This window comes from Populus trichocarpa, chromosome 1, assembly GCF_000002775.5.
Source record: "Populus trichocarpa isolate Nisqually-1 chromosome 1, P.trichocarpa_v4.1, whole genome shotgun sequence".
Taxonomy (NCBI): Eukaryota; Viridiplantae; Streptophyta; class Magnoliopsida; order Malpighiales; family Salicaceae; genus Populus; species Populus trichocarpa.
The window spans coordinates 34,472,255-34,489,779 of record NC_037285.2 but is presented as its reverse complement, the minus strand read 5'-3'; the positions used below and the strand labels follow the sequence as shown (position 1 = coordinate 34,489,779).

The 17,525-nt window shown below is 31.9% G+C and overlaps 2 protein-coding genes across 6 annotated transcripts; one reads left to right on the top strand and one right to left on the bottom strand.

Annotated features, from left to right (window-relative positions):
- The first annotated feature begins 482 nt into the window (after window positions 1-482).
- On the top strand, window positions 483-2,821 carry LOC7467687 (uncharacterized). 2 transcript variants are annotated; one of them, XM_024609629.2, is made up of 4 exons: window positions 483-624; window positions 1,603-1,710; window positions 2,215-2,274; window positions 2,402-2,821. In XM_024609629.2, the coding sequence occupies exons 1-4, from the start codon at window positions 535-537 to the stop codon at window positions 2,414-2,416; spliced, it is 273 nt and encodes a 90-aa protein (XP_024465397.1). In that variant the 5' UTR covers window positions 483-534; the 3' UTR covers window positions 2,417-2,821. The 2 variants fall into 2 exon arrangements, with proteins under 2 accessions (XP_024465397.1, XP_002298590.2); XM_002298554.4 differs by having other exon boundaries at window positions 2,215-2,279.
- A 7,086-nt stretch (window positions 2,822-9,907) lies between these two features.
- On the bottom strand, window positions 9,908-13,226 carry LOC7467688 (uncharacterized). 4 transcript variants are annotated; one of them, XM_052451499.1, is made up of 10 exons: window positions 13,118-13,226; window positions 12,950-12,993; window positions 12,816-12,841; window positions 12,469-12,541; window positions 12,165-12,374; window positions 11,216-11,338; window positions 11,084-11,141; window positions 10,914-10,987; window positions 10,309-10,397; window positions 9,908-10,225 (listed from the first exon to the last, which is right to left on the bottom strand). In XM_052451499.1, the coding sequence occupies exons 1-10, from the start codon at window positions 13,212-13,214 to the stop codon at window positions 10,159-10,161; spliced, it is 861 nt and encodes a 286-aa protein (XP_052307459.1). In that variant the 5' UTR covers window positions 13,215-13,226; the 3' UTR covers window positions 9,908-10,158. The 4 variants fall into 4 exon arrangements, with proteins under 4 accessions (XP_052307459.1, XP_052307461.1, XP_002300082.2 ...); XM_052451501.1 differs by having other exon boundaries at window positions 12,469-12,538; XM_002300046.4 differs by having other exon boundaries at window positions 12,469-12,538; window positions 12,950-13,210.
- Between the last annotated feature and the right edge of the window lie 4,299 nt (window positions 13,227-17,525).

The window sequence follows — 17,525 nt, the reverse complement described above, 5'->3', positions numbered from 1 at the left end:
ATTAGGGATAAATAAGTCTTCCAAAAAGTTGACATTTTGATTCCACAAGATTCACCGGAGAGAATCAAGTTGAAATTCATCAATTGGGTTGACAAATTCCACTGAGAATAATATTAAAAAATCAACCTTGTTAATTTGTCTATTTGACTTTTAAAAATTAAGCAAAAACTACAAAATAAAATGGAAAAAACATATAAAATTGTGCTTTAATTTTAATATGCTAACTACCAAGAAAGCATTCCTTGTTCAAGATGATTCCTATCCTCAAACAAATCAAACACACCAAAAAAATCATATTTAAGGTACTGTTAGAAAAATAAAATAAAAATTGCGAAATTACCAAATCATTTCATTTAAAAGTATACATTTGCTTATGGCTATAACAAATTTACCTTGGACCCGTTACCCGCATGAACTAGCTTAAGCCCAGTGGGCCGAATAAAGAGCTATTCAAGGTCTGGGCCCAATTCAGTTGTAAAGCAGAAAGAGAGCACTTGAGATCCTCTTGAGCAGCAGAGAAGAAGAAGAGAAGAAATGTTAGCAATACAGAAAGCAATCAGGAGAGTCCATACAAGCCTGGATGCTCCACGCCTCACGAGATTCACTCTCCAAGCACCCAAAAATGTAAGAAAAAAACCTATTTTTTCTTTTCCTTTTGCAACTTTTTTATGTTTTATAGTAAATTCATCTGTTATTTTCTTGAGGTTGATATAAGAGTGAGTAGTTTATAGAAACTGGGTTCTTTATGTTTTTTTTAGTATCTTTTAAGTGTTTGGTAAATTTGTGATGGGTTTGTTTAATACCGTGGGAAAAGGAAAATTTCGAATGCTGCAAGCAAGAAAAATGCTTACAAGATGTGTTTGAATGTCAATTTTATGGAGTCAATATGGTGTTTGTATGATAGTTTAAGCTTATGAGCTTGCTTATGAAAATGGAGGGCAAAGTATGGAAAAAAGGTATTCGAATCGACCATTCGATGTTAAGAAAGGAAGCTTTATGAGGGCATCTTGTGGCAATCGGTTTTTCTGATTGATGAGGAATAATTAACTTAATATGCACTGAACTGACATTATTATTAACTTAATTACATGTTTCCTGATATTTGAAGAACAACTTTAACACTATTGTCCGATTTGGTTGCCGTAGCCACAACATGGCTGAAAGTAAAGTTTAATCCTTACCTAGGTGATTTGTTTTGTAAAGTCTTTGTTCATGATGGTCACCTATGCATTTGAAGATATGCTCTTGGTACTATTCTGGATGGCAGACAATGTAGCATAGAGGGAATACATATTGCCTGACATGCTATGTATGTGGGTGATTTCTAAAAGGATCCTAAGGTAGTGCAAGTGTCTCTTGAAAACAGGGCACATTATTCGTTTCCTTCTTTGTTAAATGTTTCATAATATCAAATATTGATTTGAAGGAGGATATTTAAATTCAATACTAACTGAATATCCTTTAATTTTTGTTTAAATGCGGGTAATGATATTCAGTATCATGTTTCTGTTATCTTTTTCAAGGTTTTTTGTGACCATGTCATTTCTTATATTTTGTCTACCATATAGCTCAGTTGTGCTTATGTTCTCTTTGAATCTCCAGGTAGAGGTGGAATATGCTAATGGTAGCAAGTTTAATCTGTCAGCTGAGTTCTTGAGAATACATAGTCCAGCTGTTGATGGAAAAGTCAGGTCAGTTGGGGGTGAGAAGGTAAAAAAAATTAATCTTTGCCTCATTATAAAATTGATGCTCTACCCAGGTTTACATGCATGCATACAAAAAAAGAAATCCTATCACGTATGTTCCACAATCAACATTATTGATCATTTTTTGTGAGTTGCTTTTTATGGTCATTTGAGTGGCTTGTGATTAGAACAATTTATTAAATGATACAGTAGAAGAGCTGGATTTCATTGAAGTTTTGTACTTCAAAAGCTAAATATTTTGGCAATATATGAGCTCATTTATTCTGCTTTTTATCCCATCCCATTCCATCTTTTTGAATCCTGCTCGTGTTAAACTGGAGAAACAAAAATATGTTTTCTGCTTTGGCGTGGATAGTCAAGTAAAAATTTAGTAAACTTCGATGGAGTTTTGGAATCTCACTTGTACACTAGACCATATGTTCCCGAATGAACAATTTGTCTTCCTACACTGTATATGTTTTCATCCATAAATGGTAACTTGCCTGAATGCTTGATATTCATTAACCAGGTGATAGTTGGGCGGCGCCATGTTGGCATCATGTCTGCTGAACCTGTAGGAAACTATGGGGTAAGGTACTTAAGGCTTAAGCTTTGTGTTCGTATCTTTATTTTAGTTTATGCTGATGCAAACTTCTCACACAAACGTGCTCATAATGTAAAATATGGTGATGGTGTGATTTGGGTGGATGATTCAGGATGATTTTCGATGATTTGCATAAAACTGGAATATACACATGGGATTTTTTCTACCATCTTGGCAGCAACAAGTTTACGCTGATGAGAAATTACATCAAAACACTAAAGAAGCATGGCCTCAGCCGGGATCCACCTAGAAGAAAATGATGGTGGCTTTAGTTGATCATCCTTGCTGGTTTCATAACTGGTGCTCCGCGGTGAGAAATGCGCAGGAAGGGGACTCAAACTTGATCAAAGATTTCCTTTATCTCACTGAAACTGTAAAGTTCAAATATTACACCAGATTTCACAGCAGCAGGTCAAACAATTGCAAATGTTGTTTACATGCTATCAATTTAGGTTTAGAAACATGAATGATTTTTTTTTTGTGTAACACCCACAAGATACTTTTGAGATATAACACAATGTCCCATTGAACATCCTGAGTCGTGTAGGTCAGAAGCCCTTTTGCACTCTGTCCCACGCTTTCCCACAATAATTTCTGTTTAGAATTTTGCAAAGAAACATCAATGCCATTAACTTTGGACTTTCCTTTTTTTCTCTCTTTTTTTTTCCCCGCAAGATTCTCTTAACGTCATGCTCTGAATTTCTTGTATTATTTAATGAATCCTTCGCGTGTTGACTGCCTCCTGAAAAGCATTAAACAAATCATTTTTTGTTCATTTAACTATTTTAAATAAATTGGCTCACAAATTGTTAATGACAGACACTCTATGACTACCAAGTTTGAGAAATGAAGGGCATAAACCATAAAATTAAACTCTAACCCTTGCAACACACAGAAGAATCTCAGAGAGAGAGAGTACCTCAGGGCAAGATAGAGGAAGAGTTTGTGAGGAGTGAAATCAGCTGTCTGTGATGCGAGGGTTTTTTATGGGTTTGGATAGTATCAAAGTAGTTCTTGGGAAGGTTGAGAGAGAGTGCAAGCGTATTACACGCATACCATGTCTTGCAATGTTTTGGGGGATCACACGTTTTTATTCGTTGGCTTCTTAGCTGTATTACACGCAGACCATGTCTTACAATGTTGTCATGGATATTTGTTGTTCTATTCACTAAACATCAGGCCTGAGTAAATATTACTGTGATTAACATCTATATACATAATTGCAGAATATGTATATCCTAAAGTGCTAGGAGAAACATTACTAGCAAAATCACCTTATTTCCAAGTGCTAGGAGAAACATTACAGAATATTAAATGAATGAAAAAGCTTCCTACGACATTAGTTTCAAACAGATAACCTTTCCATCATATTATATAGCCTGCGCTGTGGATTTCAGTCCACATGAAGTTTTTCCAAGCAGAAAGAAAAGGAACAATCACAAAAAAAAAAACAGCTTTTCACCTTTCGAGAAATTTAGTAGGGTAGATCAGGAAGGAATGAAGAATTCAGCTATTAATCGTGATCTTCACGATAAAAATTAACTCTCGTAGAATCTGTAGCCAAAAATTGAAAAACCAGGCTTCATTTTATAACTATTTGTTAGAGAATAATATAAAATTATGTATTAAATATCTTAAAATTTTATTTATTAATTTAAATTATTGGATTGAGATAATTTTTTGATATAACATACAAAAAAAACAAACACCGAAACAAAAGTTGTTGTCAATCTTTCATACATTGTTACACGTTGTTGTGTGTATATATATATATATATAGCAGTTTGCATTATGGTCTTAGTCTAGAATCAAGCCAAATGATATGTAATTACATATTCAAATCTCTTAAACTTAGGAAGAACTTATTAAATCTATTGATTTTGCATTTGCTAATTATGCCAAGCAATCTGCCAACATCTGCTAATTATCCAAGTGATCTGCAACTGCCAACCAACCTCAATCTAGATCAAGAAGATTGAGTGATCCAAGCTTGAAAAATAACTGATGAAATCTTGTTAAAGCCGAAGGCTTGGTGAGTATGCATTTCCAACCTCAAGCTAGATCAAGAAGATTGAGTGCTCCAAGTTTGAAAAGTAATTGATGAAATCTTGTTGAAGCCAGAGGCTTGATAAATAAATCTGCAAGTTAATCCTGAGTCTGAGTGTTATGAGTTTCTATTATCAAATATTGAACTTGTTCTCGAATGTGCATGACAACTTGATTATCATAGTAAAAAGATATAGGTTGAGGATGTGAAAAACACAAATCCTCAAGTAATGTCTTCAACCATATAAGTTCAGAAACAGTTGATGTCATAACATAATATTCTGCTTTTGCACTGGAGCGAGCAATTACCAATTGTTTTTTACTTTTTCATGAAACCAAAATTTCCCCAATAAATATACAATATCTAGTGGTTGATTTGCAATCAAGAGTGTTTCCTGCCCAATCTACATCAGTATATCTAAATACCTAGGTGTGATCATTATTTTTCATAAGTAAACCACGTTCAATAGACCCTTTAAGGTATCGAAGAATCCTTTTAACAATCAACATATGATTTGTAGTATGTGAATGCATGAATTGGCTTATAAGGTTGACTACACGGCTTATATCGAGTTACGTAATTATAAGATAAATAAGCTTTCCTACCATCCTTTGATAAAGTTGTGGTTGTTTAAGGATTTCATCATTCATTGTCATCTGCAATTTAAGCTTGCAATCAAGCATATCTATTTTTGTCGGTTTAAAAACAACCTTTTGAGTGAAGTAACCGTTTATATAGCAAGGAAGTATTTGAGGGCAATCTTTAATAGCAAATTTCTGATGAAGAGTCTGTTTGAGATTAGCAACAAGTTGCTAGTGAAAATGAGATCATCAACGTAGATTAACACCACCAACCTTTCACCTGATTTTGTTTGAACAAACAGAGAATGATCAGCATTACATTTTTTGAACCCATTTTCTTCAAGTACTACACTCAGCTTAGCATACCAAGCACAAGGAGATTATTTCAATCCGTAAATGGATGTGTAATTTGCAAACCAAATTTGGATCACAAATGTTGGGATGTCTAAATGGTATCTCCATATATATTTCCTCTTGGAGATCACCATGCATGAAGGCATTCTCTACATCCATTTGAGACAATGTCCAACCATGATTTACAACAATTGAAAGTAGAATTCCGACAGTATTCATTTTCACAACAAGTGCAAAAGTCTTCTTATAATATACACCATATGTTTAAGTGAAACTTTGTGTAACCAGTTATGCTTTATGTCTCTCAATGGTGCCATTTGACCTGAATTCGGTCTTGTATATCCATCGGCAACCCACAACCTTTTTTTCTTTTGGAAGTGGTACAACAATCCAAGTGTTATTTTTATTCAAGGCTTGAAGTTCCTACTACATTGCATTATGTCATTCCTCTTGTAGATTTGTTTCATGAAAATTTTGAGAATCTAACCTCTTAGGGAACATTGTTGAGAAAAGAAATGTGTGATGACAAAAGTCTATGATAAGTTAGAGCATTGTTTACTAGATGTCTTACAATATAGATGACAAAATCATGAAGCTTGGATGGTGGTTGTCGATTGCGGGTTGAATGGCGTCTATGGAAAGCTTCATATTCACTAACAAGGGTAGCTGTCATATTTGTATCATCAGTTTTAGATGATATAGGATCAAAATCAGTAGAGTGTCCCTTGTCTATGATGTCAAATGACAGGTCTTAAGGATTTTTATCATCTAATGAAAGTGGCAATGAAATGGACTCCCCCTGTCTATTAATTATGCTAGAATGAGGGTAATATGCAGTGCTCTCATCAAAGTGTATGTCTCCAGTTACCAGCAGCTTTTGTGAATTAGGGTAATAGCATTTGCATCCTTGTTGGGTAAGTGAGTAACCCAAGAAAATGTATTTGACAGCTTGATGGTCTAGCTTATCCCGTTGTGAATGTTGAATGTGTACGTAGCATGAACACCCAAAAACTCTGAGATGCATCAATTTTGGTGTTTTTCTTGTCAACAACTCACCAGGAGAATTAAAATCTAAAGTTCTTATAAGGTAAGTAGTTGCGAGTACTCTTTATGACCAAAATATTTTAGGAACATTCATTTAGAACATTAGTGATCTTGTTTTTTCTTTCTACTGCTCATTCTATTGTGGGGTTTCCACGCAACTAGTTTGATGAATAATGTCATGCATGCTCGGGTATTATATCATGATGTGTAACATATATTCGATGCAATTATCTAATCTTAGAGTTTTTATTGTGGATGTGAATTGAGTTTTGACTAAATTACAAAAGTTTTGAAAAATAGTTGCGACTTTATTTTTTTATTTAAGAAGATTAGCCAAGTAAATTGTGAGTAATCATCAATAAATATAACAAAATACTTGTAGCCATCAAAAAACATAAAATTGAACCCCAAACATTATAATGTACCTTATCAAATGATTTATAAGAAAGAGAAGTAAAATAAAGGAATGGTAGATAAATAGAATTTGATAGATGACAGACATCATGATTTATTGAATTACCATTCAAATAAGGAAATAATTTAGACAAAACAAGTTTTAAAGAATGAGCCAAACATTGATGCCATAGTTTTTGTTCAAAATCTAGACTAGTATTGACATGAAGTCCCCTAGAAAGGCAAAGGTCTCTTTAAAGATAATAAAGACCTTGAAAGAAAAATCTCTCATCAATCATCTTCTTGGTGGTTAGATCTTAAAACACAACATTGTGATAACAGAATAATAACACAATTCATCACTATGGTTATTTTCTTTATTGACAATAGCTTGAAAAGAAATGAAGAAACATATAAGACTAGAGATGCAATTGTTTGAGAAAGTAGTTTCATTTTCCCTTACCCAATAACGGGTGTTCTGTCACCATTGGCAACTGAAATTTGAGATGGCGGGGATAAAATTTTAAAGTCAAGTACGAGATTTTAATCCTTGAATATGTGATCAATGGCACCAGAATCTATGACATAATAATCATACACTTTAGTTATTATGAGAGTTGATGTGAAGGCATTCAAAATACCTTAAATTTCTTCAATTAGAACACTTTTATTAGTAGTAAGAAATCCTGCAAACTTTCCAAGCAGTGCAAAGAAGTTTTCAATTTCATTTTTAGTCTGTTTTGCTTGAAGATATGCTGGAAACCCATTGACGAGAGTTACAGCACTAGAGGTAAAATTGGACAATCCATATGTTGTTGTGTTGGTCACCATATTAGCCTTATATCTGGATGATTAATACCTCTTCTAGTATGCCTTGGTATCTCTTGCGAATTTTGGTTTCAGGTATGGATGTAAAGCCCAACAATGGTCAGCAAAGTGGTCGAAATTATTGTAGTAGTTGCACTTCAAATTAGATTGTCTTCCCTTATTTTGTTTGTCTTCAGAACATCTAGAGTTTGACAAATATACTCTAGCTTCATATATGTCAAGTTTGGTGTTTACATTCATAGCCCTTCTTCTGGTTTCCTCTCATTGAATGGTTGCGCACACTTGAAAAGGATGGAAGTTCTAGATTCCTAAGTATATGACTTTGGAGATCTTCATAGTCCGGAGATAGATTGGCCAAAAGATAGAAATTCTTGCCTTATTCGAGTATTCAACTCGTTTCAATATGATTAGTAGTGTGAGGTTTATATACTGCTAGTTTATTCCACAAGCTTTTCATGCTTCCAAGATATTGAACAAAAGATTTACCTTCTTGTGGCAAACATGAAATATCTTTCTTCAACTGAAATACACGTGCAACATTGTTCTGATTGTTATACATCTCCTTTACTGCCTCCTATAGATCTGCAATAGATTCTGAGTAGCTGAAGATTTCTACAATATATGGTTCCATGATGTTGAGCAGCCATGATTGAATCATGTGATCATTTGAAAACAAATATTTATATTGGGTTGACTTAGCATCAGGAGCAACATTGCTTTCGTCAATAAAATTAGTTTTAGATCTTCCTCCAAGTGCTAATGACACTGCTAAACAAAGAAAGATAATTGAAATCATTCAATAGGACTAATCACATACGTTGGTTTGTATTAATATAAAAAATGGTTGATGAAGAAGGAACAACCAAGGTTACCATTCCCTCGACATAGAGAAAGCTATTTAAGCAAATACGTGAAGAGACAGGTGGATGCTAATCTATTCTGATACCATATAGAAGAACTATCTTAACCTAATAGCTTAAATTGCAAGGTGAGGTTCCAAGATTTGATTTTATATTACTCTCTAACATTATTATATAAATTCTAACTTAAAGCAGCAAAAATAGAGGGCATGAGGTACAAAATATCTGTTCAATTTTTTGTATTATTAATTTTCACTTTTTGAATAGATTTCTCCCTTCATTAGTGACATCTAATAACCTCCATGCATCTCTTGCCGTTTGACATGCACATATCCTAAGAAACTCATTCACTACCACGAAGAGCATTAAACAAGGCATCTTTAGCTTTAGTATCAAGATTGTGTCTTTTCTTCCTTGCATCATCTATTACTGTTGCTTCAACAAACCTATTTTTTACAATATCCCACATCTCTATAACTTGTGGTTGTGAAAATGTTTTCATTCTAGTTTCCTGATGTAGATAGTTAGGAACATTAATAATTTTTTGTGAATAATTTAACCCAAAACATAAATTCAATAAATCCAACAATAAACATGTATGGATAGAGAAAGGAAACTAAAATGACCAATAATGATTTTTGCTTCTTAGGTGCTTCCATTTATGGATGGTAATGAAAGCTCACGGATCAAGAGTTATTACTATATTTATACTATACTCATTACCTATACAATAAAAAGTTTAGATATTCATACTCTATTGGTCCGTATACCATTGCTTCAACACAACCAAATTTTCATTCATAGAATGGCATCACACTTTCAATATTTATACTCCAGCAGTCATCCGAGAGAATACTAAACTTTCCTACTCCCAAGTTTCTACCTGGTTCAGAAATGGTTGCTCATTTTGTGAGTGTAAAGGCTGTTGCAGAGAAAAGGTCAATCTTGATGGCTTGCTGAGGTTACCCAATATATTAGCACTCTCAGATGAAGAGAGAAGCCGGAGTTGCACCTCCAGGTAAGAAACCCATGCACTTAAGAATCACTTCCCTTGATCTTAAGAAGACATGCAAAATGCCAGACCAGAATGACTAACTGTGATTTTCTTAAAGGGTTGTGGATAGGTTTCCAACTACAAGGGCAGTGCAACAGATGATGGACAGAAAGGAATACAAGATGAGGTTGATATTCCTGGTATGACAAAAAATGATGTTAAGGTGTGGGTCTAAGAAAACATGCTATTAATGAAGGCAGAGAATGTTCCTGAAAAAGGCACTAATGTCGAGTAATTCTGATGAAGATGCTGGTGATAAAGAGTGGAATCCCATGAGCTATGGTTGGTACATCTGTTGAATCACCTAATCAAATATGAGAATAGAGAAGGCAACAGAGATGAAAGATGCAGCCTTGCTTATCATCGTTTCTAAAGCAAGAACCACCGACAAGGTCATATAGATGTATTTTACATTCCTAAAGCAGGAATCACCAACAAAGTTATGGATATAAATGTGTAACAGAAGCGAACTAGTGGACATTGATGTGCTGTAAAATATCCCGTAAAAAGAACAATTTATAGAGCAGTTGTATTGAAGGAAAATGATGGCAAATGTACCATACTATTGTTGCTCTATCTATTTCTTCTCTGCACTAAAATTTAGGGTGGGTGCATCAATATCACTTTCAACCTGTAGTGCAGAACAACTATGTATAAACTAAAGCACTGTAACCATGATTACATAAAAAAAAAGGTATGCACCAGTTCTCAAGACCTTTTCTTCTGTCCACTTTTTGAGATGTGCTTCAGCCCTTGGGAGCCCCTTTTTATTCCCCTACAGCATAAATAAGCACAGTAAAGCAATATTTATGGTACAAGAAAAAAATGAGTGAAGATTAGAATATAGATTGCAAATACCTCAGGTACAAATACATGAAGATGTAGAAAAGTGCCAGAAGCATCAAAACCAGAACAGAAATTATAACATACAGTGTGCTTGTCTCCTTCTGCACATGCAAAACAACAGAGATATAATGTACAGCGTAATCAACAAACCTTAATAAAAAGTGAACTTTTAAGTTCGTAACATGCTAAATAATGCAACAATCTTAATGTGATGGCTGCAAGCACACATGGCAATAAATACAGGATGGGTGTCACAATAAAATCTTCTATTTCAAGATAAACCAATAAACTGGCTTCAGTTGCATTGACGGAAAGAGACTTGAATCATTTGAACAGAGGTTTCTATTACTAGATTTTTAACCTAAGAGGAAACGGTGAAAAAAGAAAAAAGAGAAAATGCAAGCTAAAAAGGGCCCAGGAATGCAGAAAAATTTGATTTCCATTTCCTCAACTTGTCTGCTTTTTTGTAGGTTCAAGTTTCAATTATAGGATCTCAACCCCACCTCTCAATTGCTTTGCATCGCTTGAGTCAACAAGACTAAGCTTTTATGCTACCTCAGATAGACTCAGCAAAGTACGACAGCTAAAGGCAAGCACAGAAAGGGCATGAAATTTACCTTCCCCCCTTTAGAAAATGGCTTCCGACCTCCAGAGCAAGTGTGGGCATCACAAAATTGGCGCAAGAAGAACTCTGCCAATTGAAAAAATGTTAACTAGAAATATCGTAAGATCACCAAGCTACTGAACATGTAGTAACTTCACAATTACACAGAAAGTGAAATATTACCATTGAGACGGAGAGCTGAAGTACCCTCATTGACTGGGAAACAGCTATCAGCGAGACTCTGGACACAATTATCATATTGGTGAGATAAAGACAAATTAAATCGATAAAACACAAGTATAGTTGAGAGGCCACCTCACACAGATGTTTATTCCGTCCTGTGGCAGCAGGATTGCACTTGGTCTTGTGTGGCGCAGAATCCAGCACAAGATCACAATGCAACACACCACATACATCTGCCAAGCACTTGCTATGACTCTGGGTTCAGCACAAGTGTGAAGTGTTTCAATTCCTTAAATATATTGTGAAACTGTGGCTGGCAATATCCAATAGATGCATATTTCTCCATGCAATAAGAAGAATAGCGATGTAAAACTAAAGCCATAAAACTTAGAGAAACAATACAAACTTGGGCAGAAGCACTGAAAACATAAGCTTATATAGAAACAATGACAAAGGAGTTTAAGCAAGCCTAGCGATCAGAACAATTGTGATTCATGGCTTTCCATAAGTTAAGTGGAAAAACATCAAATTATTGACAACAGATTTAGCAGGGTGTCATAGTCAGAATAAGCTAGCTCAATCTAGATTTAGAATATATTCTATACAAGTTCCTTCTTCATACTAAGGGTGTGAAGGATTGAACTTCCCACAAATTTTCATGAGCCTAAATTTACTGGGCGAATTCATAGTCAAACATATGATACTCCTCAACTTAGAGTATGACAATGTATTAGGCTATGAGCTTTTCAACATGTAATCCAGAGAATTGTCCAACAAAAAATGCAAAAACACATACCTAGTCAACTGGCATTTTTCCTAAGACACTTTCCACATACAATCCTCATCAGAGAAACATTCCAAGATGAGTTAGCAATGTTGAGCATGTCGTTACTAAAAACCTTATTTTCCTTAACTAAAGAACACATTTAGGACATCTTAACCATGCAGCTCCATTTAACATGACATCTAATAGGAAACCAAGCTTAATTCGGATAGACCACCAAAATTCTGTTTTCAAAAAAATTACAGACATGTTATGAGATCCAAATCAATAAAGATAAAATTATCCATTAACACTTACCACATTCAACAGATCATAATGTCTGTTATCAAAATGCTTATCAAGGTACTTCTCTTCATAAAAGGTCTTCTTACAGTATCCACATCGCCATTCATTTATATCTACATGCATCTTATGCTGTTCTTGATCTCTGTATAAGTCATTCTCTGGATGAAGCCTGCACCTACTCGAGATCTTATATCGTTCTTTCTCCACAAAGGGCATCAAATACTGCATCAAACATCAAATACTAATGCATTGAACTCACTCCTCTATCAAAGCACTAAATGAAGCAATTCAAATTAAAATGGTAATTCTCCAATACCTCGTCGATTATTTTCCATGCTGCCCTACTCCTTTCTCTTGAACAATGCACTTCTTTCTCGTGCTCAAAACTTCTGATTATCAACTTCACAAATGTTAGCTATAACTAACTGGAATTGTTTAATAAAAAAAAAGGCGGCAATTCTATAACAAATACTGAAACAAAAAGGAAGCCAATTATAGAGGTGGAAAATTCAAGGCACTATATTTTGATCTTACAATCTCAAATCTTGCAAAATTAAAGAAACCCAATTCAAGAATTCAGCTAATGAAGTGAATGTGAAGCAAAAAAAACTGCTAGTTTTTGGACATCTAACAATCTAAGTGAAATAGTGATATATTTATTACCTTGAAGATGCAGTTTCCTTTTGACCCTGAAGAAATGAAAACATAGGAATCAATAACTGATTTACTTGAAGAAAATAAAAAGAAGGGTCTTTATTTGATGGAAATTGAAGGAGTGAGATGATATTGTTATGCACCTGAGGCGAAGTAGAAGAAGAAACAGAGGTCAGTTGCAGAAAAACTGTAAAGCAGAGACAGAGAAAAAGAATAGTAAGCTGTTTTCTTGTCAATCCCATTTCTTCTCAATGTTGATTGATTGATATATTGACAGTGCTATGAAGGTTTGAGCTGCTTAAATTCATTACAAACAAATGGTTGGCGCATGAACCCGAAGGAGAAGAAGGTAAGGAAGCCAAGAAATGCTAGTGATTGATTAAACATGATATTCTCACGCTTAACCATAAATTTATTGAATGTCTTCATTTAACTTCTTACCTGTAATAAAAATTGAGTTTTAATTATATGAATTTTGAACATTATTACTAGTAATATATGTAATGTCTTTTAATAATATTCAAAATAATTTTTTTTTATATTTTAAAATTATTTTAATTTGTTGATGTCAAAAATAAATTTTAATTTTTTATTTCAATATTAAATTGGTCTTTACAAGATAAAAAAAATGAATTTGTTTAAAAATATTTATTCAGTAATTTAATTTAATTAATTTATATAAATGATATATATATATATATATATATATATATATATATATATATATTGTTATCTAGGTGCTAGGAGATATAGTTTTTTTAAATTTTTAGATAAGTAAAAAATAAAATAAATATTATTTTAATGTATTTATAAATAAATAAATAAATTAAAAAGCAATTATGTATTCAGTTATTATTATTTAAAAAGTTAATCATCTACATCAGTAATGTAAGCCATTGTACATTAAAGAGAACAGGTGATTCTATAGATATTGTTGTTAATGAAAGATCCAAAACCGATTATCAATATTAATTTCCTCTATCTATCGATCTAGAAATAACCATGAAATTTTTATTTAAAATGAAAAAAAAACATCATGAACAAGGAGAATAAAAAGGGGGTGTTTGGGCTCCATTTTAACTCGATTTTTTTTTGAAGTCTTAAATTTTTTTATTTAATATTTTTAAATTATTTTGATGTATTGATATAAAAATAAATTTTAAAAAATTAAAAAATATATTATTTTTAAATAAAAAATATTTTAAAACATAACCGTTATTATTATTTCAGATAGCCCCTTAATAATCAACACGCAACCACAAGATTTAAATATATATAGACGCTGAATAAAAAAAATCAAAAACAAAAAATCAAAAAAAATAAAAATATGTTGTCGGTTCTTGGATTGCTTCATATATACTACGTTTTGGGGTGTTTTTAGAGAGTAAAGGAAGATATTAACAACTTAATTAAACGTATTTTGTTATTTTAAAGTAAAGCAATTTCAAAATTCATAAGTGAATAATTTAAATTTCATTGTTAATATTTTAAAGCTTGTGTTTGATGTTACAAAATTGCACATAAATACTTCGACATGTGATTTTTTTAAAAAATAAATAGTTAGATGGAAAATAAAGTATAATTTAAGAATGTATACAAAATAGAAAATTAGTTTTACAACAAATGTAAAGTTTATTTATGTAAGAAACTTAATTTTCATATTATCAATAAATATGCTAAAATTTAATTTTTAATATTAATTCGTTGAAACTTTAAATTTCATTTTTGTTTATTATAATTAGGTTTAAAAGCATTTTTATACTTGATGCTCTAAATTTAGTTGTAATTAAGGATATATAAAGTAAGGCTAGTTTGATCAATCCATAATGTTTAAAATCTAAATTTGAGCATATTTAATAATTCTTTCCAAGGAACAATATAAAAATTCTTAAAATGTTTAAAATCTAAATTTGAGCTTTTTCCCAAACTAAAGAATTTACAAACTTTTTTAAAATGAAACGGCACTTTCAACCTTATTTCTGAGACCAACAAAACTTTTTGCCATGTTAATTTCTTTTATCCAATAAAAAAAAAAGTTCGCAGGCCTTACTATACCATAGGATAAAAAGATTTTTTAACATAACAAAAAAAAATATTAGACCGTAAATAATTATTTAATATTTTTATTAAATTCAATGTAATAGTTTAACCTTAAAATTTTCGACGCAATTACTTACCTAACCCGAGTTTAAAATTAAATTGTGTAAAAATTGCTCTGTCATGACTCAATTGATTTGTTAGTTTAAAAACAATCCAGTCAAAAGATTAAAAAATAAAAAAGTCTAAGAATGAAATTTACAAGAAAAAAAACTCATGATCCAACTCATCGTTTAGCTTTGGTTTTAAATTAAAAAAAAAAAACTCATGATCCAACTCCTCGTTTAGCTTTGGTTTTAAATTAAATTATGTGAGAGTTATTCTGACATGATCCTATCAACTTGACCGGTCCAAAAGTAACTTGCTTCGTCGGTAAAAACAAAGGATGAAATTAAAGGGAAAAAAAGATAAAATTGACAAAAAAAAAACTTTTCAACTTGACTCATTATCAAGCTTAATTTTAAAATTAAATCGTATGAGAATTGTCCCAATATAATTCAATCAACTTGGTTGGTTTAAAAATAATCCTAACAACTGTTAAAAAAAGTATGAAGAAAAAATTAAAAGAAAAAAAAGATGAAATGAAAAGGAAAAAAGAGAAATGAAAAAAAGGCTTAATTAAAAAAAAATATTGTTGATATAAATTGTGAAATTCTATAAAGTTAGCGGATATTTTTAATAGAGAAAGGTAATGGAGATAAAATAAATGATTTAGGTTTAGTTTGTTGAAAAATATAGAGAGCAAAAAAGGTTTAAAAAGGATTCTCTATTATACCAAACAAAGTTTTTGTACACCTTCTCTATTTTCTCGAAGTAGTGATAACAGAGATGATGTTCTTTTACCATAAACTTTTTTGCAGCAGAAATTGTTGCAAGGTGGACGATTTGTGTTTTATATATATATATATATATATATATATATATATATATATATATATATATATGCACATACTAGCTATTTGACCCGCGCACCGTCACTTATCATAAATTTTTTCTCAAAAAATCCTAAGTGTAAAGGCTATTTTTAAAATAAAATTCAAAGTATAAATCAAAATGTTTATGTAAGTATCTAATCACATAAATCAATAATCATTTAGATAAATAAACATAAAAAAGTCGTTAACTATAATAAAAAAAGAAATTAAAAAAACTAAGAGATAGATGTAGTCCAAGATATTTAACATCGCAATATGTGTTATTTACCCAGCAGTGTCTAATGAATTTATTTATGAAAATCAATCCGTAACAAAAATCAATACACACATAAAATTTATTGAAAAAAATTGAAGGAAAAAAATTTATATGGAAAGCTACACATTAAAAATATTGTTAAAAAAATGTTTTTTTATTTTTAAAAAGAAGTTCAATCTATATAAAATATAAATTAAATATTATAGATGAATCACACTAACCTTATAAAAAAATATATAATACAAACAATTATAATTAAAAAAATAAGGATGAGAATCAAAATAAATCAGAGGCCATAAAAAAAATAACATCAGATCGGTACATTGAAAAGAAAAACTTTAACAAAATGAAAAAGAAATCAAAAAAATGGTGATTAAATTGAAAAAAATAAAATAACATAAACTTTGATTGAAGAATGAAATTGATAACAACAAAACTTTAACAAAAGAGTTAGGAAAAAAATTCAAATAAGAATCAAATCGCAAACAATAACACATGACAAATTGTAATTAGAGGACGAAATTGAAAACATCAAAAACTTTCTCAAAAGAGCCAGGGGCTGGAATAAACAATCAAAACCCTAAGGACTTAAATTAAGAAACGAACATAAAAGAGGATTGTCCTATACTTTTGTTGGGAGAGAGAAAATTAGGAAGAAAAACAAAGAAACGACCACCGACGACAAACCATCCATCAAGCACCACCACGCATGGCACCAGGAGGAGGAGAGCGAGGTGTCGCTTCCAATGACATGGCAGAACAACATATTTGACCACGGGGATACGCTGCAGGCGCCACCCAAACAACACGGATGTACCCCACTTGCCTATGTCTGAACTCCATGCATTATTTGCTTTTGATTAAAAAATCATTTAATCAGAGCGAAATGTCCAAAACACTCCTTGTTATCCCAAAATTTAACCAAAAATTCCACATGAAAAGACAAAATCACCCCTGGATTCTTTCCTTTTTTTTTTTTTTTATTGTAAAGGTAGAAAAGTCATTTAATAATCTTAAAAAAACACAAAGATATAAACAACAAAGAGCTAGTTGTTCATTTTTTTTAGCTCGAGGGCAGGTAAGTAATTACATTGCATGAGTAGTGATAAGGATTGCGACTATTCATTGCTTCTCGGTTTTTTTTTTTTGGATTGTCTGAAAACTATTTTCATGTTAAGTTTGATTTAAAAAAAAAAAACAATAGTAATCCACGACAATCCTTTAATGACAAATTGATGTCTTGAAAATGACTCAATTACCCCATAACTAGGGCACCTAAAATCATTTTGAAAGAACAAAACTGACATTACACTGCCACAATCCATAATGCAATGTCTCTATGTCCACAATGAAAAAACTACATGAAAAGAGCAACGCGTTTTATGTTTTTGTTAATATATATATAAAGTACTATAGTTTGGTTAAAATATA